The 25,871-nt window shown below is 37.1% G+C and overlaps 1 protein-coding gene across 4 annotated transcripts; it reads right to left on the minus strand.

Moving 5' to 3' along the window:
- Positions 1-397: 397 nt before the first annotated feature.
- Positions 398-24,480, minus strand: Vps13 (vacuolar protein sorting 13C). Of its 4 annotated transcripts, XM_043411992.1 has the most exons (45): positions 24,058-24,480; positions 20,399-20,485; positions 20,086-20,283; positions 19,370-19,602; positions 19,058-19,196; positions 18,652-18,898; positions 16,220-18,551; positions 15,946-16,098; positions 15,748-15,882; positions 15,447-15,619; positions 14,849-15,147; positions 14,580-14,716; positions 14,214-14,508; positions 13,726-14,000; positions 13,395-13,620; positions 12,969-13,312; positions 12,724-12,861; positions 12,502-12,624; positions 12,226-12,405; positions 11,948-12,139; positions 11,708-11,869; positions 11,430-11,593; positions 11,245-11,365; positions 10,866-11,042; positions 9,353-9,577; positions 8,884-9,099; positions 7,575-7,616; positions 7,244-7,303; positions 5,897-6,100; positions 5,648-5,785; positions 5,334-5,480; positions 5,097-5,245; positions 4,825-4,936; positions 4,440-4,678; positions 4,196-4,358; positions 3,816-4,032; positions 3,537-3,712; positions 3,205-3,324; positions 3,007-3,128; positions 2,602-2,915; positions 2,386-2,507; positions 2,132-2,301; positions 1,831-1,945; positions 1,436-1,735; positions 398-1,359 (listed from the first exon to the last, which is right to left on the minus strand). In XM_043411992.1, exons 1-45 carry the CDS (start codon positions 24,155-24,157, stop codon positions 1,312-1,314), a joined length of 10,029 nt encoding a protein of 3,342 aa, XP_043267927.1. In that variant the 5' UTR covers positions 24,158-24,480; the 3' UTR covers positions 398-1,311. The 4 variants fall into 4 exon arrangements, with proteins under 4 accessions (XP_043267927.1, XP_043267936.1, XP_043267953.1 ...); XM_043412001.1 differs by lacking the exon at positions 7,244-7,303; XM_043412018.1 differs by lacking the exon at positions 10,866-11,042 and having other exon boundaries at positions 24,058-24,479.
- Between the last annotated feature and the right edge of the window lie 1,391 nt (positions 24,481-25,871).

Here is a 25,871-nt window from a genome sequence, read left to right on the forward strand (position 1 = left end):
GGAAATTCGAAATTGCGGTCTCGAGATGAATCGACCTGACTTTGTAACGATTTTATTTAATAAACCAATTGTTAATCTGTTTTGACACATTGAGCTGGAGTTCAACTCAGTTATGCGCAATAATTCCCTAAATTATCCTTCCTCGCAGGTAGTCCTTTTCAGTGACTACCGGAAAATGTCGGTTAAAAAATGCTGTACCCATGAAACGGAGATGCTCAGAGATAATTTGTACCTCCGAGAAGTTCACTTGCTTTCAGAGCTTCGCCTGTTCCTCTTTGTTCCTCATCCTTGTCCCAATGAGATAAATGTGAAGCTTCCTGAAGCCGTTCTCAAAGGTTTCAGAAAAAGTTAAGGAAGCAATCACAAGGAACAAGAAACGTTACATCAACCTGCGTAATCATATTTGAATGTGTTTTTTTTTTATTAATAAATTTTCAAATGAGATTTTTTTTTCATTTTACTCTTTCTAATAGAAAGTACGATTTTTCGATAAATCATTTAATGATGTATATAAACCATGAAAAGGCACCTGAAGCAATAACGGACTATACAGTCGTTCAATAACATTAAATTCAGTGCGTGCACCAGGTAATAGGCTCAATATTTGTAACGCGCGAATAAAGCGTAAGGCTCGTATCGCACGAAAGACGACGAGAATCTGAGACTACACGGACTCAGCAACGTCGAAAAGTACATACATACGATTATTTTATAAGAAACAAAAGTATCGGGTATTCGAAAAATAGAATAACTATGGTCGATTATGATGAGCTCGAACGAAACTTGAATAGTTTGAATAGTCAAACAAAAATATACATATACATTATTTACATGTAAGCAGTCGGTGGAATATGTAAGAATAAAGTAGAAAGCAAATAGAAAATAATTAATTTATATACTTGTTTCTCAGAGTTTTCGACATTGATTGTTTCACGAATCAACGAGAAAAAAAGTGAGCATTTTGTTGTGCGTTGAAAACATTATAAATGGTAATTCGAACGAATCGTTGTATTGGCTTTCGACGAATTCGTAGATGTTGGTCGGTTGACGTTGATACTCTGTGCCCATAATTACGCGTTATACATTATTGTATTTTTGGTATTTCGGCATCATGGTTAATGACTAAGCTTATATCGCTGACCACTCGTGGCTTTTCGTGAGACAGTCCTTCGCTGTTGGAAAGTAGTCTTTAGTTTTGGAGAAACTGTGCTTTCGGATACGCGGTAAGCTCAGATACGACTATCTGACTGACAAGATGCAGCTTTCAAGTACATCGTAACACGAATTATTTAGCGTCTTTACATCAACCCATTACGACTCGAGTTGATTAATTTGCTCTTGAATTTTATTGTATAAAACCTGTAACAAACGTTGAAACAATTCCATTTTGTGGCTTAAAAATGATGTTAATATTTTAGAATATAATCAAGTTTACCTGTCTTGCGTTGTAATCTTGAATCAATATTATCTTGCTGTGGTCTGGTCCACCAAACAAATTTCCCAGTTTCATTTTCTTCTGTCCCGCTTTCATGAAAATTTGGACCCCTCTGTCGACCAGCTTCGGAGAGTCGCCGATTTCTTGCCATGGATATGCCCAATCAACTTTCCAGCCCCCGAATAATTCGTTACGCTCCAAATACGCTATTCTCTTGTCGGTCAACAGCAATACATCTTTGTTCACGTATATGTGATAGAAATAAATATCCGTGTTTGCGTATTTCCCTTTTTCCAATTCCTGATGAAATATTATGTAAATAGTATGAAAAATGCAACTGTACCCTCGTCGAAACTTTGGATTTGGATCCACGTCAATGATAACGCAAAACTTACGAATAAAATTTTGTTTCCTTCAGCTTCTTCTCGCACGTAAGGCCTGATTAGACTATCCGGAAGCAGAAATCTCGGCGGTCGGGTTCGCTTGACTTCTTCACTCAGTTCTGTCGCGCTGTAAACCAACGTGAATCATTTGTTCATCGAGTGTCCGCAATTTTTCGTATTGTTTAAAAATCAACTAGGAAATTTTGGAGACCGGATAATTCATTTAAAAAAGTATTGGTAGTCGAAACACAAATTTCACGTTCGTGCAAATATTCATTATTCATCATCAAATTGTGCGATGAATTTCACTCACCGCTTCACCGCTCCGAATGATCCACTGGCAAAATCGATAACCCCCGCTGTCGGTCGCGTCACGAGTCCTACCATACCCTTTCCAACGCCTTTGAAAAACCCTTCGACTCCGTCTTCTCTAGCACCGGAAATGGGTTTCATTACCACACCTGTGACACCGTCAAACACGCCCTGAAAGAAAATAGTACGATAGCGGTGAGGACCACGATCATTATCTAGTTCTCACTCGTTTTGAAATAATATTTCGTTTTATACCATCACTAAGCCCTTCCCACTTCGAGCAAGACCTTCGTGAAGATTAGCAGGTTGTTTGTTGAGTTGTTCTTGCCTCTTGCGCTGGTATTCCTTATCAAAGGTTAAAGCAGCGAGACCTTTACCTGAAAAAAGAATACAACGGAATTAAATTTTAATAATAGGGTCATTCTGCATTGGAATACTTGAGGAAACTGAGGTCGAAAGTATAAATAGTACCCATGGCTCCAGTGATCTTCGAAACAGCACCCGCCATGCCGCCGACAGTGTGTCCCAGCATGCTCCGTACACCTAGTAATAAACCTTCGGCGAATTCTCCGGGGCCTTGAATCGCTCCTTGGAATGGTTCGTAAAAGAGATCTTCTATTCCTTTCATAGTACCAACGACGAGACCGTACGGATCGCCGATGACATCTAAGCCCAGTACGAGGACGTAGAGCTGCTTGATGGCTTGGCCTACATAGTGATTGGACGCTTCCGAAATGAGTTGCTTGTGCGTCATGAAAATGTAATCTCGTTCAAAATAAGCGAGTCTGTATAAAAATTAATTGATTGCGATTATTTTCCTTGAACTGTTTTTTTTTTTCGTAAGTCATAACGTCACTTGGTAGGAAAATTTTTTACTTGAAAACGATGTCGTTGATGTCAGTCAACGTAACGCCTATTCCCTGCAGCAAAACGTTGAGAACTTGAGGAACAGCCGATGGACCACCGCCACTTCCGGTCATCGAAAAACTTATGTGTATCTGAAAAGAAAAAACAGTCCAAATCAATTCTTGCTCAATTTATTCAACTTCGAATTTTTAGTGAAATTTCATTTACCTTCAGTGGCGAGAAATGCAGCAAATCGAAAAAGTTCTTTTGCTCCGCGGTCGTGATAAGATTAACGTGGTACAAAAGTGGCTCGTCTACCAGCTTCATATCCAACTGGAACAGCTTGCTCTGAAAATATTGATTTTTCATTAATTCCTGATGCCATAAAAGAATACAAGCTGCTTGATCTTTCCTCAAATATGATTATACGATTATATGAAGTTCCAGTAAAAAGTGTCCCAAGCAAGTTGCATGCTGTGTAAAACATTTTAATAGCAAACCCAATGAAATCAAAAGCTCGTTGTTTCGATAGTAGAAAAAAATGAAGACATTATATTTACTTCTTCTGCTTCACTAGCTTCATCAGCTTCGAAAAAGCCCATGATTGCATTTATGAACCCAATGTCAACTTTGATGTGGAATTCTTGTATCAAAACCTTGAAGTACCGAAACTGTTGCACGGTGCTGTGCTCCAGCAAACGCTTTACCATACTAAGTTCGGCGAATGGTTTCAATACTGGAACATGCGAATAACGGAGAGCATTTAAAACAAATAAAAAAAATAACGAACGAAAATTATTTTCCGGAGAGATGAGACATGGTGAAATCGCGTTAATTACCCGAACTTTGAACAACACTTTTCGGTGGTGGAACTGGTGCTAATATTACTGGGAAGACGCACTCGGACAGCTGATTGTCGATTTGGAGACGATTTATTTTGGCGTGTAGTTGTACTTGATGTGCTGAGGTGCGATACTGCAGCCATAGGCCCGTTTGGAAAGTTCGTCTCAAGTATCCGCGATGTGGTCTCAACATTTTCAATTCTGCGAAGTCAACCTGAAATTAAATTGTTTAAATTTTCATGAAAATACGCAACATAGAAAACAACACATTTCATTCGAGTTCAGAATGAATATTATACAGAAAGCAAGCCATTGATTAGCCATTTTTATTCCAAATATATCGACGCTGATACGATTTTAGAGCTAATTCGCAGTACCTCCAATTTTGGTTCTAACATCACACGATAAGCAGGTTCCCTGCCAACTTGGAGTTCCTTCACATACTTTTGATGTGCTTCCTCGATTAGGCAAACTTCTCGCGTAGTCAATGGTCGCCAACGACTTCCGTTTGACTTTCGAATCTCCCAGATTATTCCGGAACTACGTAGAAATGTTATTTTTTATTACGCATCGAATTCTACTTTTCGTTTTTCAATTTTGGCACATTCTGTACTCATATACCTTGCTATGCACATGTACAGGAGTTCCACCCTTGCGAGATTGTTAACGAGCGATACTCCAACACCGTGGATACTCATTGTTATATCTTGATCGATTATTTCGAAATCACCGGCTAATTGACATTCTTCAGCAACTTTTAATGACGTCGTGAATAAAAGAACTCGCTGTATACCGTCGAGGAATGAAACGTAGAATATCTCTTCTTCAATATCCGGCATGGTAAACGTGCCGAGATTATCCTGACGAAAAAATGTCTCATTTCTATCATTTATTTTCAAACTTTGTCAAGTCCTTGAAATGTAATGAATTTATTTTTCTTGAATTACAGACTAGTTTTTATGAGTCCTGATTTTTGTGTTATCATTGCGTTACTTTTTCTCTCTACCTTTCGCAAATCGTCTTCGATTTCTTTTTTATTATTATCCTCCCACACTAACTTTCGTGTTCCTGAAGGATTCTCCCAAGTATAGAACATACGGTTGAATGACTGGATTGATCTGTGAAACATAAATTCAAATGCAATGAAAAAATGCGAAAATTTACGATGAAAATGTTACAAAACTTCGTATGCACACGTGAGTTCAGCCAATAACGATTTTCATTTTTTAGCAAACAGCATCATTTGAATCATCATGCTTATGAACGGAATCAATTTACCTCACATTCATGGATCCTTTTTCCCACAAATTAATAGTGTGAGAAGTGTGATTAATTATCAAAGCCGGACAGCTTCCATGACCGTACGGCGACAGCGAGATATAAACTCCGCCTTCATTTATTTGTATATCAACGTTAATACCTCCGTACTACAATAAAGAACAAATAAATAAGCTGATCATTGAATAATCATAAATTTGAAAGTTGTGAGAAGCCATTTTCGTGTATTATTGTTACCTTATTATCGAGTTTCAAAAGCGTTGTGTGAACGTCCGTATAAATGAACGGGGCAGTTTTTTCAGGTTGGCCACCAACCATGACGCGCAACATTTTTTTTTCACCTTCCGAATGAGGCCAGAGAGCAGCACACTCGCCTGGGTTCACCTGTGAATGAGATTGAGTATGAGAATGAGACATGGAAACTAAATTTGTGAAAATTCGACACTAATCCATTCAGTTTTGAATGGGAAATAACGAGAACAGTCGGGCAAGGAATTTTCTTTGAAACGATTTAAAAAAAAGTCATATCCGTCGACTGAATATATACTCACTCGAGTAACGGGATCCGCTGGTCTTTGAGCCTCTTGACACTCGATGAGAAAATCGGCGTTGTTTATTAGAATGAAGTAAGGGGTAAACGTAATTTGTTTAGTCAGCGAGTTGTACGTAAGTTGATTGTGCACGCCAATCTGAAATTGTGAAGCAATTGGAATTATCGTACTTATTTTTTTTAAATAAATGAAAATGAAAAATAAATGAAAAATCGTATTGCATACGGTTTTTTTTATAAATTTACAAACCTGATAAGTAAGACCATTGTATTTACAAACAACAACTCCTTTACTACCAGCAACATCGATAGGAAACTTATCTGACCATTCGCCATCTTCGACTCTGACCATTGCCTTTTTCTTGCCAAAAAATGCTTTCGACCGAAAAGAGAACAATATTGGTCCCTTGAAAGTTTCCGGGTGATACAAAACATTGAGATGATCCTCGGAACTCTGCAAATATAATGGAATTTAGTGAACTAAATATTGAGATTAATAATTTTTTTTTTAATACAAAGCGCAACATAATCAAAATCGCTTTATAAAAATCTCCAACCTTGTTATCTACTCCAACTCCAGTGTGTATAAAAAATAGAGCACAGAGACAAGAGCGGACGAGACGAAAAAATAAGTTTCGTACAAAAATAGCCCCAATCAAAAATGATACACCAATGACAATTTTTTACCAATTTATTTTTGTGCTTTTATCCGAAGGATCTTCAGAAAAGACTGTTGAGGTTATTACTAGTTGTTAACTGAGCATAAATTAAGGAGAACATCAACGTTGCTGGGTACCATAGACATAAGTCATTTCCACACATAATAAAATGCAAAAATATCCCTATTACGATCAAACGTTGCTTCAACAATTATTTACTATTGTGTTTCCCATTCTTCTAGCAAATGTAATCAGTCCAAAAGCACATGGAACCTCGTGCCTATCGTTTGAAATTCCTAAACCAACACTCGACTCCAATTTCCATTATTACATTTCCATTATTCGCCCATTTCCAACCATCGCCGATAACCCATTTCAACCGATAGAGGTTCCTCATTTATTATAAATTTCCTATAATTTGATGGAGGCTCAAATTGAGATTACCAGTCAGTTTGAGTAAAAAATTTCCAACGATTGGATAAATGAATTTTTGTAAAAATAAATTAAACCGCACTCGGTAAAATCATTGATCTTACCGAGTACGGAAAAATACCTTTGATATGTCCTAAGTGCACGACCGTAACGCCAGATTCCACTTAAAATTCATCAAAAATAGTTAATGAATAAACAATTCATGCGACTTTACTAAATTACATGTCACAGAGCTCCACGTAAATTAATAACAATTAATTGATGTCAGTTATATTGTGATCCATGCATCAAGGGGTGTTCAATGAGATTTTTCAAATCTTTAACATGTCACTAACAAAAAAGTAAGATGTGTCGTTAGTTTCTTGTTAACTTAGGGGTATTTTGTACACGAACATGAACCATTATGTGATATCGCCAGCCAATAGGACGTTTACGAATGTACTTGAGTATCCAGCTTTTTAAAAAACTTATAGCTCGAAAATAATAATCATGAAACAGTAATTCACCGATTTTGCCTTCTTCTTATGAAATTCTCCATGTCGTCGACGCGGTTTACAAAAAAGACTCTGAAATATATCAGTAGTACATTTGTATTGTTTTGCGAATATGTAGAGAGAGAAAAAAAAACAAAAAACTTTTACATAAATTCTTGAATAAACTGAGTTTCCAAAGATACAACAATAATCTCCTCAAAACGATACGTCGTTTTCAAATTCATGATTATCGGTCAACAGTACATATTTTTAATACTGCCGAACCTACAAAAATAAAAAAATTGGCTATGTAAGAAGAAGCACAGTTTACGGCAAGAGGAGAGTACAATAATTAGGTCTCTACCTTGACTGGGCTCGAGTGCTCTTTTCCACCTTTACTTGATTTCTGTAAAATAATTCAAATCCTCATAAATTCGATACCGTATAATTGATGATGGTGAGCTAGCCAAATCACAAATTGTTAGAGCTACATTACATTCCTAAAATGAAACTAACAAAAAATATATACACAAACAATGACAAAGTTTGCCAATCTGATACAAGCAACATACACCAAACTGTCATTGATTTCGAAATCCGTCACAAAATTATTCACGATCTAATACGTTCGACAAATTGTCCTACGGCGAAATATCTCAATCACCAAAATATTGATAATTTAACATTTTTTTCCAAAACTTTTTTCCCACCTCGTATGAAAATTCGAAAATTCATTGCTTTCAATACTCATGTCGATCTAATGAAAACTAACTGCCTGCAATAACTATCTAGAGTCGTGGTAGCAGCTCGAGACAAGAATACATGAATGAAAGAAAGTTCACTCAAGAGGCACCGCAACAATTTTTTCAAACGGAAACTCTCTCAGATACATTCCTACCACCAAACCGTGCCAGGAATTTTCATTGGTTGGAATTGGTAGTGATGTGCTTGACAGAGTTTGTTTGAGTTGTTTCGGTGCCGCCCTAAAGACTCTTTACTGTGTTAGAACGCCGTTTGGTCTATGAATCTCTTGGGTCGGGCCACTTCGTCTGAAATAAATTCACTAATAAGTCCTCGGTATATAAATGATTATAGTTAAACAAGCTCTGGAAGCTTGGACTTTTCACCCCATAAATATGAGGATTCCATCGGAGAACTGCGATCATAGAATCGAATTAAGCGATGCATATCTTCGAAGCTAGTTCGACATGCTACTCAACTGCAGCCTAAAGGCTCATGCAATAACCAATATTGTTTTTGTAACATTTCGAAAATGTGATTGAGTGCAGAATGAAGCAGGATTCATTCCTTTTTTATATCCGAATTAAAAATCTATAGAATATTCGTCACGAGTTTCATATCGTATTTACTTGGTTCAAGAAAATTCTGAATGAAAATTGTTCAGCAATGCTTCAGAGTTATGATACTTCTCACTTGAATTTTATCATTTATTGTGGAATCAAAAATAACTTTCTAATGAGATCATAATAACGTGTATAAGCATCGATCACGAGTTAATTGTAACTAATAAAATATTGTCAAAACGAAAATTCGAATGATAGAAGAGAGTTTCGCTTGTAAAATAAAAATAGTTAATGTCGCAACAACAGAACCTTAGACACCGAAATTCAATTGAAACCACTCCTTGAAAAAGGAAAAAAGATTATACTCACTCGATAGGAAAGCATCAAGCCCGTCTTGTTCAGCATCCAAAATGGACAATATAAAGCCATGATAATTGATCCATGTTCAAGAGCTGTATGCATTCCAAGATCCATTACAACTTTTTGGGCAGAGTCGAACGATTCGAAGGACCAAACGGAAAACTCTGCTGGGTTCGCTAATATTTCACCTTTGCATGACCAATCTTTCTCCAAGTATTGTGGAAGCTGAAGAATATTATTAAGTTAATTATTAAGAAAATTCAATTCAAATATAATCGACTAATCAGTATTTTTATTGTAGAATAGAGACAATGAAACGTTGCATGAAAAATTCACTGGAAAGCTGTTCTTGAAATTTCAAAGATTTTGAAATGTCATTATTTCGTAAACTTTTGAATTTATTTTGATGAAAGTTTGATGATGGATTATGCGTCATATGGGTATTAGATAAGCATGTTAGTTAAAAATTAAAAATTACCTTGATAACGATACTCGACTGAATTGGGTCAATGGTCGGTAGTTGCAGAATTGTGCTGGCTTTCAATAACTTTTCTTCCGTATGTCCAGGTAAAACAATTACTATGTCGATTGGTAAAAAGTTTTTCAGATATACCGATGGATACAAGTGTATGTTGTAAACGGTGCTTGCCATGGTATGTCTGCTCGTATTTTCAAAATACACTTGTTCGATTTCGCCAACAGCCTGAAAAATCACATGTTGTAATTAATCCAACTAAAAATACTCCAAACGTGTGTGTTCATATTCAAATAGATAATCGGGGTTCAAACGAAGAAACTCTACCGAGGGTTGCACGTATACGGTTTCTAAATGTCATCAGCAAAAGAAATGACTAGCATACCCATGCATGATAACGAGTCGCTCGTATATTACTGACAAGGAACATCCAGGGTGATTGCCCCAATAAGGCATTGTACGATCAGCAATATAATTATGTATTTCCATCCATCGACTATTCTTTGAGAAAAACTCTCGTCAGATTATATCGTTAACTAATTACTGTCGACTATATCGAGTTATCAGTTTCTACTAAAGTATCGAGTAATTCATATTTGCAGAAGTTTTAAATTTTGCTTCCTCCTCAATACTATTTTCTATCCCTTTATTTCTTCATCCTGTACAAGACCAAAAATGGTAGTCATGATATCTAATTAAGGACATGTGCAAAATAAGTTTGAAAATTGTTATTTTTAATTGATTTTACAGTTATGAAAATTCAGTGACTATTTTGTTCAAAATGTATAAAAAAGGCACGCATACACATTCAACATTTTTTTCACAACCGGTTTTTCAATTAACATAATCGCACGAAAGTAATTGTAGTGACTTCTCCATTACAAAAATCTTTTTGTATCTCAGAAACTACTCGTGAAACTTCAAAACAGATGTTTTCAATATTCGATAATTTTAGCGAATAACCAGCTCTTCAAAATGCGCTCAAATATGTATAAAAATGCTTATAAAACACTTCTTCAAATCCCGAGTTGAATAAGTCATTGAGAAATAGAAAAAACAATTAAAAGATAAAATTTCGTTGGGTTTAGACGATGCGGATATTTACACAGAAAAAGACCTATGAAGCCTATGAAAAAGTAAAACGTTGTTTGTATACTGTCGTGGGAGCTTAGATTGTTAGCCTAACATAGAATTTGCAGTGACTTTTACAACGGAAAAAGCACTAATCCAGATGGAGAATAGAATATCACTAGAGTCTACACCAACATTGCATTGGTGGGCAAGTCCAATTAATAAATTCCATTCAAACGTCAATTAGTTACTTTGAAAGTATCTCGAGACTAAAAAATACGACAACCAAAAAACACATGTGAATATTGTTTTTTCATACAGATACAGATAAATTTGAAAAATAACTTTTGCCAAGTATTCTAACGGTAAATAAACATTCGTGTGACAAAATACCCTAAAATAACAGCTCATGAAACGTGTTAACAGGAGAGCCATGTAGAGATACCTGAAGAGGTGCTTCCAGATATTTGGGTGGTGTAGAATTAAACGGACTGAGGCAGACAGGCGTGATGTTATTAATAAATCGAGATAATTTGGATCGCCAGTCAACGGTACTTAACAATAAATCGATATGTTCGTTATAATAGAAGATACAACCAACCATGATCATCATGAAAATAATCTAAAAGTAAAGAAAACACGAAGTTTTACAAAGAAACACAGAAGCCAGTGTCCGAGAAGAATTCTTTTGCGTGAGGACACATGGTACCGGCTAAATAACAAGGACGGTGCAAAATATACAGAAAAATATCACGGCTAAGTCATGACCCTAAACGATATTTTACTTATGCAAAATTATAGCCTCGTCCGTCAAATAAAATTACCTGAATATAAAAGGGTTCTTTGTTCTCTTGTTTCGATCTGGATTCGCATTTCAGGAGCTTCGTCATCGACACGGTCTTTTGAAGATCTTTCCAGATAAACGGTTCGATCGATACCATGTACCTGCCGATTAGAACGATGGTCAATCAGAACAATGAATTTTGATTTTTATAATTTATTTACTTACCCATTAATACTGAAGAATAACCAATAAATATTCATCGGTGTATAGACCGCATCCAAGGGAAGATTGAGACGCTCATCTGGGCCAACAGTGCCAACGCATTCGACTTCGTTGCCGCGTTTTGTCATGTAATACACTGATACCGGCTCGGAAAAATGATTGTGGACCTGCGACGAATTTTCAAGTGAATGTTTCAGTAATAATTTCGACATCAATGAATTTAATGAAACGATGAATAACGAATCTCTTCGGATGAACATTAATAGTCATAACAAATTCACCTGAAGAACGCTTCTCAAAGTCACGATCGTGCTGCCGTTTTCAACGATAACGTCCGAAATGACACCCCATTCTTCTGAACCTTCTTTTCGATACTTCAATGAAAAGAACCTCTTGTCCGCCCGCAACACTGGTATTTCTAATTTGCTGGATATCCCCTTAAACTGAAATACAAAAAGATTTGTAAAATTTGCAGTACAGCACGAGTGATACCGGAGTAAATCTTTGGAAGCATCTTATACCGTGACGAAGAATTTATTTTGCCCTTTGTCCTTAACCGAAACGACTTTCAATTGATCCAGAATTTGGGTGTCAACTTTGACGACTTTTGGTGCTAATTCGACGGATGCGCCAGACTCCAACATCACCTCTGAATATGGATGAGGGGTTTCCTCTGCAGAATCACCCGTGGTTTCCGATCGATCTCCGATCACCTACGATTTATTTTGTTTTTCTCCGAATAATTATAGTTACTTCTTTTCTTTTAATGTTTACGAAAAAGTGTCTTCATTTTACTAACTTTAAAATTACTCGATTCTAAATCAAGCACAAGTCCTAATCCTGTCTCATTCTTCAGTACGTAAGGCGCAGCTTTTTGCGTCGTCGTTTTGTCTGTTGATTCCATGGCGCTAGAAAACGCTTTACCAAGTTGTTGGAGAACGTCCAAACACGTTTTTGTCACAGTGATTTCCAAATTATCCTGAAAAATAAAATGTCGATTTTTTTTAGAAATCCATATTGACTGCCAGGAAAAATTATAATTTCTGATTTTGCAGGTAATGTTTCGAAAACCTACAGAAGATACTATGTCGATCGACATCCTGGAAGACTGATTTATCAGTTCGTCCGGCTCGCTCTCGCAGCTTGGACTTATCGCACTCGCACCCCGAGAATCTGGTGCTAAATCGTTAAATTGTACCTGAAAATAAAATTTATTTATCAGATCAAAGAAATCGCAACATTATTTAACGCCTGTTATTTGTTATCAATATTTGTGTTCTTTTCATTTCAATAATACCTTCGTTTTCAGTTCCCATGCGCTGGAAACGCGCTCACCATTTTGAATAGTTTCTACAGGCTCAATCAGCGGCTCCCACAGAGCTAATCTACTGTTGTAGTATGCCATAATCAGAGACATCGTACACTCCACGGACATCTGAAACGAGTAGCAGCAAAATTCAACGTTTAGCGAAAAGTCCGTAATTTTCTTTTCTCGACCTAAAAACTGAAAGCAATTATAGCAATAAATTTTTATGCCCTTACAGTTTTGGTGCTCCAATCATTAACATTGCTCTGGAAGCCCACGTGGAAAAGAAGCATGGGCAGTGTTTTGTTGCCAACTCCGGCTTCGAGGGTCAAAAGTATAACAGGAGCGGACACAATGGCCAATTCTGGTTTGTACAGAACAGCATCCTCGGAGTTATCGTACAAATAATCTTCCAAAGCTTCAACTCCAACCTCGGTCTTCAGGAACCAATATTCACTCTCCTCGTAAGGAGTAACAAGCCAGAGACCCTCATGAGTAGGTTCAGATTTAACAATTTCGTCTTCGTCTGCTTCTTTGGTGCTTATTTTTTGTAAAACTTTGTTCAAGATTTCAATAACGCCTGGAAATAGGTTGTGCTAACATTTCGAACTGCAAATAATGATCAAATATTTTACAAGCTAGTTATCGAATAATCGTTATACCAGGTGATACGGAAATGTGGACATCTGTACAACACACATCAACGTGTAATCCTTTGCCTTCTGGCGTTGAACCGGCAATGCTTATGCTGCACGGTCTCAAAACTTGATATATCCAATCCGCGCGTTTTGTTGGGTTGTAAATTCCAGTCAAAATCGATAAATCCTTCACTGATCCTGTGATAACCTGATGCTCGCCAATCATACGAACTTTCAGTAACAACTCCGTCTGAAATGTACACGATGAAAACTTTGTAATCCCTTTTCAGTCTATATGGTCGTTTGAACGAATTAATAAATTTCCTTAATTTAACAACACAAAAGGGTAACGAACATTCAGAACGATGCAATTTGAGTTGATGTCATCCATGTCTTCCAGCAATATAATGTCCGGCTTCTCCACGTGCAAATTTACGGTCAGCATGCTCGATGCATTTGCAGCTGGTTGAGCAACTTTTTTCGTTCGGCTTCCCATTTCTAAGTTTCCTTTCTGTGCTGACTGTACTGCATTTTGCGTGGTATTTGTTGATGACACGTTGAAGAATTCCTTGATTTTCAATAAATAATCGACTGATACGATTATGCTGAACGAGAACACACGGAGGTCAACTGAAACGAGGTTTAGATGACAGTTTTTCTATTGATTCATCACGGTTTTGGTAATAAAGTATTGGAATTGTTCTGTGAGAAAAAAAAATGTGCTGGAATTACTCGTGAATAATCGTAAATAATGTCAAAAATCATTGTAACACTTTGAAGGCTCAATTGATTATTTCGTGAAAGAAAATCTGTTCCAAGTAAAATCGTTAGTTCTAATCTCACCGAACATATCATTCGCCCCTTTTCGAATCGTCATATCCAACATGCTTCTAATGGGTTTCGTATCTTCTTCGCTGCTCGTAACATCCATCGTAGGTATAGCGGTTGTTCTTTCCATGATTCTGACCAGGGAGCCCTGGCGACTGTGTCGAGTATCATCCAAAGTACAATTCATTAATAGTATCGACGTAGCCAATAATCCATCCCCGAAAATTCGACCCTTCACAGCAAAGTGTGTCAAGCCAAACTTCGCTAGGCCATTCTCTGGTAAATGCAGCGGAGAACTTTTCGTACTTAACTACAACCAACATAATCAAGTTTTAATCATACGAATTATATCCTGTAGCGAAAAACATAACTTTTAATTACCAATTTGGATCCTCCGGTAAACAAATTAATAACAAAGCTGCCCATAATAAATTCGAATTTGATTGCTGTGTGTATATGTTTCTGATTTTGATCATCGCCTTCTTCTGGTTCTTTCAGAACCTCCACCTCGAATTTAGCTGAAAAAGGGGACATTTTTGTAAATTTTTTACGACATAATCAAATAATAATTCGGTCTTACAGATAAAACGAGCAATGAAAAATACGTATTGTAGAAGAACAATCGTTTATTTGCTTCAAAGAGTACTCACTCGTAGATTTTTGAGTATCTTCAATCATCGTTTTTCTGGTATTCCGGACCACCGATTGCGTTTGATTAGGTTCTTCCATCGCTTCACCCAAATTTTCTTCCAAAACTCTGAGAATAGTCGCATAATCCTCTTGACTCAGCAACAATTCAATCGTGTTAAGTTTGCCTGACATGTCAATATCAGGGATAGACTTGAACCAGGCCGTCGATAAATTCCGTTTCATGAGCAAAGTGAAGCTCACTGGTTGCAGCAATAATACTTCGTTCTTCGAAACGAAATTTTCTTCATTCAAAAGAACTCTGGGAAAAAAACGTTTTAGTGGATTTAATAATCTCATAAAAATTAAACTACGGCAGTAATTATGCAACTCAAAATCCACCCAACTGTAACTCATACATTTTTTGCATGCCACAATTTTTTGAGAACTAGTCAATTCCGAATTTGATCATGTTCAATAATGCCATGGAAAAATCTCGAAATTTCAAGGTAAAAAATCAAGAATTTTAGTTTAAGATATTGCATTACATTACATAAAATTCCATAGCTATGAAATATAAATGTTGATTTTAAAACTCAATGAAAACTGTTATAAATTTACCTCGACATTTTTAAATCCTGTAGTTCTATTTTCATTTCGTCAACGATCGGAGAATCACCGGCTTCGTTGGTGACTTCCAATTTATTAAAACTATTACAAATCGTGAGATTACCCATGTCCAGCATGAGGCAATGTCCGCTCTTCGAATTCATTGGTACGTAAATAACCGGAGCCTAGAAATAAAAAAATTTTCAAGAAAATTCACTGTATCTATGGGCAACTTCTTAAAACATTTTGCAATCGTAACATTTGAGCAAACAATTCGTTCAAATTTTTTCCACCATTCTCCAACAAAACTTACTTTCAATTTCACAGCCAATTCTATGCGAGCTGCCCTTTCTTGAACATCTTTGATATTCGTTTTAGCTGCTTCGGCGGCAGCGGCGGAAGCTTCTTTAATGGCGAGTTGGGCAGCTTGAAAATTGTTGAGGAAATTCTGGAAAATGTTCAGATCTCATGAGTCTCAAATAATCGACGATCCTTGACTCTTTTATCTTACCATGACACCTATGACGAAAGCGTTCAGGAACACCACTCTGTGGCATCCCATGACAACTTTGATGGACATGTTGTTTTTATCAGTATCCGTCGGCTCAAGATTATACATTATAGCTTGAATTTGCAACGATTCCGAGCCTTCGACAGAAACGATCTACAAGCAAAATGAAATAGGAGTTTAGTTTCCTCACTGCTTACACTACTGCCTTGTGTAGTAATTAAGGCCTAATCACACAGGCGAAACATCCTCAACTAACGAACTCTAAGTCACTTACATTTTTGTAAATGGTCGTGGAATTTAAATCCTTGATATTGACGGAAGCTAAATTGACATTCGCTTGAGAATAAGATGTTTTCATAATATAACCAGCGGTAATTCCTTCGATATGAAAGGCGCTGATATCACGAAAGTCGCTAGCCATTCGAATGTTAATTGACGCGATTTTAGCTTTAATTTTCAAGTCGATACATTCGACGATAGTTTTTTTGCGTCGAGGTGTTGAGGGCTTGGCCTTTTGTTTTTGGAGCTGATCCTTAATAAAGAAAGACGTATCTTCTTGTATGGTCGCCAACGGAGGCAATCGAGTGGTTGCAATGCGATCGCCATTTTCCTGCAGTGGAATCGTACTCGCAGCACTCATCTTGTCTTGGATATTTGACAAGAACTTGAGAGAATTCACAATGACTTCTTGATGCAGAAGAACGTCCAATTTAGTGAATTCAAGATTCAATAATTTGACAACCGATCCGTGACGGGTCGTGAATTCGGGGGAGTGTTTGTTCACGTTGACGTATTGAACAACGATCAGGTATTCTTCACTTCCAGATGTCATCGGCGTATTGATGAGAAAAACTTGTCCCTTTTCGTGGTACTGCTTAACTTGAACACCTCCGAGTCTCAACATTATTTCTTGATCGAACGTTCGTTGTAACATTTCAGCTTCGACCTGAAGGACCTCTAGTCTTACGAAAGGTGTAACTTCTTCATTTTCCTGTTTCAACAAAGTTAACGTGAATTCTTTCATTACAAATTTCGCTTCGAGATCTGTAGTTTGTTTAACCGCTGGCGGCGGACTCTTTTTTTTGTCGTTCGGTACAGTCGTCAATTCCTTGAACAATGACAACTGTGAAACTGACTTTGCGAGGGGCATACGCTCCAACTGAGCATTTTCGTCTTCCGGAAGCGGTATACTTTGAACGATTGCAATGGTTTTTAGCAACCGAGCATCGGCTATATTCAAGGCGAGGGAGGGCAAATGTCCGATGATTCGCATTTTCGGTAACAAGGGATCGTCAGTCACGAGACATTTGTGGAATTGAACTTCCAAAGTAGTCGGTTGGAGTATCGTCATCGCTTGTTCAACAGTTGAAATAGCACCCCGCCAATCTTCGCTGGACGATGCCACCAATATTTGGAAATTCACGATTTTCAGAGCGAACTGATCGTAACTGTGCTGTCGCAAATGCATGAGAATATCCTCCTCGCTTCTTCCCATGCTCACGAGCTGCTTAACAGTAGCTGAAGCCATGTCACTTTTAGGCTTTTCCAATGAGTGAATCTTCAAGCTACCTAAATTAATGACGATCAACGATTCTGTTCCATTGTACAATCCCCCGTGAGGTAGCAACAGTTGTGAGGCTTCCATATCGACTTGAATGTCCAGAACAGAGTGTTTTTGTATCGCGTACTCGAGACCCAAGGCGGACATTTCTTTAAAACCTTCGAGTCGTTCAGCAGCGGCAGCTTGGATTTGATTGAGAGTCGATTGATTCTGAACTTTTAATAACTTCACGAGTTCGATTATAGTTTGTGCATCGTACACGATGTGGACAGATTTCGATTTGACTATGATACGATCGCCACAAAGTTTGTCCAGGGGATTTTTCTCGTATGACACGGCCAACAGAACATCATTGGAGTTGTTCTCGATCGAATTGAAGAGCGACGGTACATAATCAGCTTGTTTTACACCAAATAGTTTCATATCGGTGATTGATGCGGTAACAAAAATACCGTTGGAGGTTGGTCTCATTTTGAAACCAGCTTTAACACCGTTCAATTGCAAATCTAAAACTTCCGGTGTTTCTTTCTCGTTGTCGGAAACGATTATCTGTAAACCGTGTAAATAAAATCTCGTGTCAACCATTTCAAACGTTTCAGGATAATGGGCGGGTGCGGAATTCTCCTGATAATCGATAGCACGATAAAGCTTTTCTTTTTCCGACGGAGTCATAGCTTCCTCAAATTTACGCATTATCGCTGCCGCTGAATTGAGATCTTCGACGTCGTCTTCTTTTGGCGAGCCCCACAAAAATCCGAACCAACCCCTCTTTGCTTTCAAGTTTTTTTCCTTTTCCGCTAAACGTTCAACCTCCATCTCGATCTGTTGTCTAATTCTGACCAAATTGAAAATATCCAATTTTCTTTCACACTCGGTTAATTTTTCTTCCGTTTCCGGCATCGCTTTTTTCGCCGTCAGTTTCGTCTGGTATGTTTTTGCATACTCACGACAAGTATCTCTGTGGCATTTCATGTGATTCCAATCCCAATTTCGCCTACACCGCCTGACGGTCTCTTCCAAAACACAAATATAAGCGAAACGCCACCTGTTTCAACATACAAATTCTCATTTACTTGTACCAGAAAGACCATTTGAAAAAAAAAAAAAAAAAAAAAAAAAAAACATAAAAGTTTGAAGAAACTCACCATTCCTTGTAGTGGCCCCTGTAAGATGTTAATTTCGGTCTATATTTCCTGTACGGTGCGGCTTTTTTCGCTTGATCGAGACCTTCGCCCATTTGCAACAGTGTTTGGTACTGACGCTTTGCAAGTCCTATGCGCAATTTCTGCATTTCCAAATCCAGCCATACTTTGGGAATTGTGTAATTACTTCCATCCGTTTCGGGCTTCGGATTCAACTTTAGTTTCGCTTTCACGTTTATCGGGCCCAGCACTGTTGAACGCGATAATCAATCAAATCTTTTATTATGAATTTCCATAAATAATACCTTTGACTCGAATCAATAGATCAATTTTTTAAGAATAGATACAATCATTTATGGTGAATCGAAAAAGTTTCAACGCTCTGGAGTTGGAACATGATAAAACTTACTGTACTGATAACCCTCAGGTACATGATCCATAGTAGCAATACCATCCGCAAACAAGCGTAGATAATCCGTTGTTGGTTGTTTGCTGAACTGCATAATATCTGTATTGAGATAAACTGCGAATCCATCCATTGTGCATAGCTGCAAAAATTCAAAGTGTTAAAGTTAATTTCAACGAATAAATATAGTGTTTAAATTTTCTACAGAACAAGTAGTATAGACGATTTCATTGAAAATTGTTGTACAGCTGTGACTGCGTACAGTCACTAATGAAAATTGATTAGCAGAAAATTCATAGTATAGTTATACAATACTTTGAAAATCTGTTGAATGGCGTGCATGTCCTTGAGATTGCCCGTAGTTGTCCAAGCGTCGGTGCAGCTCTCAAGAGCGAATCGATTCAAGGTGAATCCGACAGAAAACGGATGATCTTTAAAAGTCACGTGGTCTTCGTATCTCACGTGAATCCTGTTTATTTCAACGTGAATATTTTTAATCATCCTGGCAATGAGCTTTTCCACCATGGAATCATCCAATTCCTCGTGAGCTGAGAGAAGACAAATGTTTGTTATTATTGTTCGTATAATCATTGATTTTTTTAAGGTGCATTTGGGATAATCAAAAAAACAGAGAAGCAACGATGCTGAAACTTGCAACGTTGGAGTCTAACGAAATGAACGAAAAAAAGATTCACCAATTTTTTATTTCACGAAGTTATCGGTGCAGGTTGAAAAACTATGAATTGCAAATTCGGCAGGGAAGAAAATTGGAGAATTATTGGAATTATTGAAAGGTTTCTTAGATCATTTCGTTGGACTCCAACGTTGCAAACTTCAGCATCATGAAGACCAATGAGCTAAAAGCAAATGCAAAATTGAGTCTAAAATTTATGTACTTTGGCTATCACGAGGAAAGCTTTGATGCACAATTTATATCATGGAAAGAAAAAATAATTTTGCTAATGCGGAAAACAAACTGCACAGTTACAAGGGAACCAATAAATTCTTAAATAATTATTCAACTTAATTACGTTTCATCGCTGCCAACTGCTTATTTTTTTCGACCCTTGCGATCTCTGCTCTTTTCGCCTCGAGCTCTGCTTTAGATTCTTTTTCCGGGTCATATTGAACCTGATTAGTAGGGACCACTAATATGAAAAGCTCTTCGACAATTGCGTCTATTTGGCCATTCCACATATCCTTGAAAGGAATCTTCAGAATTAATTTTCCTGAAATCGAAACACTCCTATAGTATAATTATTTTTGCACACTCGTCACATCGATCTCTCAGTCAACTTTCAACAGATAAATAAACTTCCGTCAATATGAAGATAAAAAACTTACCCAGTCGGCCATATTCTAATTTTATCGGCAAGTCGAGCACATCCAGGGCATGCTCGCTTATCAATAAATCCCTCAGAACGACATCGCCTATAAAAATAAAGATCAGTAAGTTTAAATTCCCTTTCTTGTCAGTTACGTTCCCAATTGTTAACAAAATTTTCTTATACGTGCCACAACATTCCATAAAATCATAGTTAGCCTAAAGAAATCATACACAGCTCTATTTTTAAATTTACGTTTTATTGCTTGCAGATCAATATTTTTCGAAATTCAGAGATTTTGAAGAAACATTTTTTATTCAAATGCTGTTGAATTTATCGTCTGATTTCATAATTTTCTTAACTCCAGCCATATCAATTAACGCTTACGATATTTCCTAAAAAATTTTAATTCGTACAAAAATGTTACATATCGAATCAACTTTTCTTTCGTTTCACACAGTCTTATAGTGCTACCTATAGAACTACAGTGACGGCTCGATGACAAATAATCACAAAAAAGTGAATTCCTGCTGGATTCTATTTTACTCTTCCCTGCATAGGGAAGAGGGAGTATTTGTTACTTTTTTTTTTCATTTCGATCGATCTTGTTGGAATCATCCATGCAACCGAGCCTGAGACATAAGTTTTAACCCTTAGTGTGCATCTGGGGTCAGGTTGACGCCAAAATTTTTTTCTCACATGAATAGCATTTACAGATGAGCATCTCATAAGTAAAACCCCCAATATTAAGAAATCGTTATCCCCTCTCTAAAAGTAGGGAGCATAGCCAACTTCATACTCCAAAATATAAATACACTTTTTGGAACGGTCGCAAAGTGGACGATTTTTCCCTTAAAGCATGGACTCTTGTCTGTAAAACTCTGTAAGGATTTTTTTCAAAACTCAAAATTTAATTTTTTACGAGAGATTTAACCGAAAAAGTGCTTTTTACGTGCACTATCAACTTCGAGCACGTTTTTGAACAATGAAAAAAGATTTTTTTGGAAATCCGACTTTGCAGCCTTAAAGTTGAATCAATTCGCTGCAAAAAGTGACTAAGCCTTTTATTCCGAAAAGCGCATAGTTACCGAGATATTCGATGTCAAAAATGACCTGGGGTCAAAGTGACCCCATGTGCACGAAATGTCTCGCTGTGAAGGTGTGCACACTAAGGGTTAAGATAAAAAATCGATGATTCGAGATCGTTCGATTCTTGGAATAAGGAATTCGTCAGTCACATCAGTTACAACGTTTAAATAACCAAAACTGACGTCGTATTTCGCAAATATTTCGATCGACGTAAGCACGAAGTAATATGTAGAATCAATAAACCGGAATATTTTGAAAAAACAGGCTTTCATATGCTAGCTAGTCAAAAATGTTACGCGAGAAGTTATTTTTATGAAAACCCGTTTTTGGGGCTGAAAAACGAAATTCTCAGCTTTCTTCGAATTACCAATGCAGCCTAGAAATTCAGTATGTGATCTCATAAAATTTGTTATCATTATTATTATTCATTATCGAATGTCGCTGAAAACTAAAAGGAGGAAATATCATTCGATATTTGACCGTAGATAAAACAGGTTAATTCGCGACTTAGCCTGCATAACGTCTGACATAACCAAATGGCCGGATTCAACATCAATTTGCTAAGTTTTCGAAATCGTATTTCGCAGGCTCAATTCCTATTAATGCGTTATTATTGCTGTTCTAAAAAATCATTTGACGTTCACATTTCCAAAGCTTTTTTTATCGTAAGATGACGAAAACCATGGGCTCGTTAAATAAATTCAAAAAAATTTCGTAAGTTATACGTAAATCGTATAAAAAAGAAAAAAAAAACTTCGCTCAATCGTATGCAAATGAAGGATAAATTTTCTTTTTACTGAAAAATTTATTTTTAATCCATTTTACGATATTTACAGTCCACTTTAATTTAGAAGAAAAAAAAACATGCCGAGAATCGTCTATCATAATTTTTTTGGTAATTAAAGCCGCTATCCCGAGAGCTGAGTCTACAATTTCATGTAAAATCATATTTTCATAGATTATGACGTAAGCAGAAATACACAATTGAATTTTTTTTTTTTTACAAACTTCAAGTTCGAGTGTATCTCGTATTTAGCTGAAGCTGTTTAAAGCTTTATTTCGGGGCGTTACCCGGTGGCAGTGAGGGTTCCTAAAATTATATACGATGTTACGTATCTAGTGACGTGTTTATGTGCACTTAAATAAGCCCCTAGTAAGGACGGCGCTCCCATGATATTAGATGAAACGAAAATCATTTTATAACACGAAGCCGGGAAATACTGGTCCGAAATTTTTCATGTATGCGTAGTGATAAAAAAACTCGATCTCTTGGACGCGAGTATCACGACGGTTGTGACAGTTTTTCATCTTCAGAAGGTATTCAGCGGAATTACGAAACATAAGAATGATCTTGTATTGAACACAATCGAGTTAAATGAAGATTATTCAGCACAAAAGAGCGCGAAATGTGATTCGACCAATCAAGATTCACATTTCAGAATCGTTTCGGCGGCTCTCCGATTGGCTGCATCGGGAGCCGTTTCCAATTCCCGCTCAACGCAGCAAAGCCGGTAGGCGGGCGATAAAGTAAAGGCTTGCAGAGAGTCAAAGGCGTTTGGAATCAGCTGTTTGTGTTTGAAAAATCCGATCGCATTTATTTGGAATGACGAGACACGGTAGAGTCTCGGGACAAGTGCATTGACAGCTCTGTCGTCTATGCATAATCTACGAAAACGATACGGTTGGAAAATGCCTCGGGTTCGAAACGTTCGATGACGAATTACGGAAACAGTGCAAATATCGATACACTAAAGCCCGCTTCAAAACTTGAAGGAATTTAAAAAAAATTGTATGCGAGACTGAAACATTATTTTAGTCGATAATTCAAATGTCTTGGATCGAAGGGAAAGTGAAAGAAACATTTTATGGAAACTATTTTTTTCATGGGTATGAGCATAACCTACAAATGTCCGTCACATCTGACAGCTATTTCATAAAAAAATTAAAAACTACATTGCGGGAGAGTTCTCGTAGGAACACTTGATAGCCAGCCCTCATCATGCTTACTACGTTACAAATATATGATCTCGGTTAATAATCTCGAGAAAAAGCCTCTGCATAATCTGATAAACCAAGTGACATATGCAACACTCGAACTGAACATTAATCACGACATAAAACCAATTTTCATAAATTCTTGGATGTCTTTCGCAAATAATTTTTCTAAACTCTAGAGACTTTTATTCATATTGGCGAACGATTGTATTTATTAAGCACTTGTTGCTTAGTCTTGCTATGCTTAACGAGTGCAGATTCATGTTAAAACGGACGAAACGTTTAAAGCACAACTTTCGTACGAGAATATATATATTCAATCAATTCGTAATATATGTATGACATATGTCATCATATAAAAATGGTCTACGTATATATTTAATTTTTTTCTAAATATAGAGGGTGATGTCACCTTACGAAATAACGTAACGTTCATCGTATGCTTATCTGCGCGTGTATAATGCAATGGAATACACACGGGCAGGGCATAAACACGATACGCAACGAGAATCAAGGACGGATAGGTATATCGAAACTCGAAAAGTGTTAATGTGAGAACGACTAACCAATAGTAAAGAAAAACAAATCTCTTACCTCCCCATAAGCTTAGTTTCAGCTGGGTACAATCAAGATTTTGGATATATTCTCCCAAAACCTTGTTTAGAAGTTCCGCAACGATCGACTCGAAAACCATTTCGAGCGTTTGCTCTCCAAAGAGCTCCCTCGAATCTTTTTAATAGAAACCGGCAATCTCGTTTGCGCACGTTGTCAACTATTCCCTCATTCACGCACGTCAACACCGTTTTCTATCCAATACACCTTTTCATTACGTGTTTAATAACATCGTGATGGAATTCAAACGATCCAACGATCTTACTATCATAACCTCATACGCGTATTTTTTGTAACACATTTACAATTTTTGCGACTAGGCACACTTTCAACGCTGCAACGGTATCGGTAGTTTGGACAAAGCACTCGCACAAACTTTACATGTATTTTACGGCGTACACAAATGTGAGAAGCATGCCAAAACCCGATTGAGATAGCTCGTAGCTCGAAAAGGTGGGGGAATATCTGTCTCTGTCCATGCGCTTTGTGAACATGTGGAGAACGTAACTGTGTGTACGTTGCGCAAACCGCAATGCGCAAGGCTGCCTGCGCAATCGAACAATCGCCACTATAAAAACAAAAACACTTGGATTTTTCAAGATCGTAAAATCTTCTGCTCTATATCCACCCCTGTCCACCCCACTTCGTCCTAAAGCAGGTTCAACGAAACATCAAATCCATCAAATAACATTAGACTGTTGCAACTGGAGCAGGGAATAATTCTTGCGGATATTAGTTACTAACTTTATCTAATCACGAAGCGCGATTGCAAAGATACTTAATTTACGTGGATATTTTGCGGGCGGATTATCAAACGACATGATAACGATAATGAAAACTTTTTTGATATATGATTACGGACGAAGCCTTTGAAACCTTTCGATATTCGATGGGGGAATGTAGGATTTTTATTTGTATTTCTTTTTATTTCTGGTTGACAGAGTCGGGCGGTCGGTTTTTCCCACGGCCGTTCTTCCATCCAGTCAAACACGGTACACGGTCAAAACGATTCCGACCTAAACATCAATGTGAAAACTATGCATGGTAAAAACGTATTCAGCGAATTACAGATTCCTGTTTTATTTACAGATGGACTCCATTTTATGATTGAGCCACTTTAAATTTTATAATAATCAAATTGCTCCTCCAAAATACACCTGCTGTAATAGATTTTTGGTTATCGATTGACATGAATTTCAATTGTCCTTCAACATTGATCAAAATTCAAATTCAGTTCGTCCTATAATTCTTGTTTTATATTTTGTAAAATTACTTTACACAATAACTTCCGTGAACTTGGCCGACAATGACAATTTTGGATTTCCGACACTTTTTTAGAGTAAATCGTTTGTCGGGCTTTTGTGAGTGATTTTTGGAACGAATCGACGCTTGTCGGAAATTAGTTGATTAGGAAACTGAAAAATAATAATTCCTTATGAAATTGGCCAATTATTTTTCCATTTTGCGGTATGAATTTTTGAACCTCTAAACTCTAAACAAAGCGCAATCGCCGCTCACGAATTTTAAGGTTAAACAGATTGCAATACATTTGTAACGAGTTTATCGTATTTTTATAAGAAAACAAATATCCGACCGATATCTCAAAATTGAAAGAAAAATCGGTTATCTCCAGAGATTTTTGTTTTTCATGACAAATTTTACACTTGAAAACATTAATTAACGATACGCAACAGTGGCACATAGAGCAGTTGGGTTTGGTTGGGTACAGCAGAAATGCCGCGTACTCAACACGCTGTCAACGCTGTACTAGTTTCACACGTGCCGGCTTCCTTGTT

Source organism: Venturia canescens, chromosome 1 (assembly GCF_019457755.1).
Source record: "Venturia canescens isolate UGA chromosome 1, ASM1945775v1, whole genome shotgun sequence".
NCBI classification, from domain to species: domain Eukaryota; kingdom Metazoa; phylum Arthropoda; class Insecta; order Hymenoptera; family Ichneumonidae; genus Venturia; species Venturia canescens.

Bases quoted from the DNA above. Each gene is read 5' to 3' on its own strand.
- Vps13 (XM_043411992.1), bottom strand. From the start codon at position 24,157: ATGGTTTTCGAGTCGATCGTTGCGGAACTTCTAAACAAGGTTTTGGGA. The intron at 14,001-14,213 runs GTGAGATTAGAA...ACCTCGTTTCAG, and splicing joins AGGGGCGAATGATATGTTCG to TTGACCTCCGTGTGTTCTCG. The intron at 7,304-7,574 runs GTAGAGACCTAA...GATATATTTCAG, and splicing joins AGCACTCGAGCCCAGTCAAG to AGTCTTTTTTGTAAACCGCG.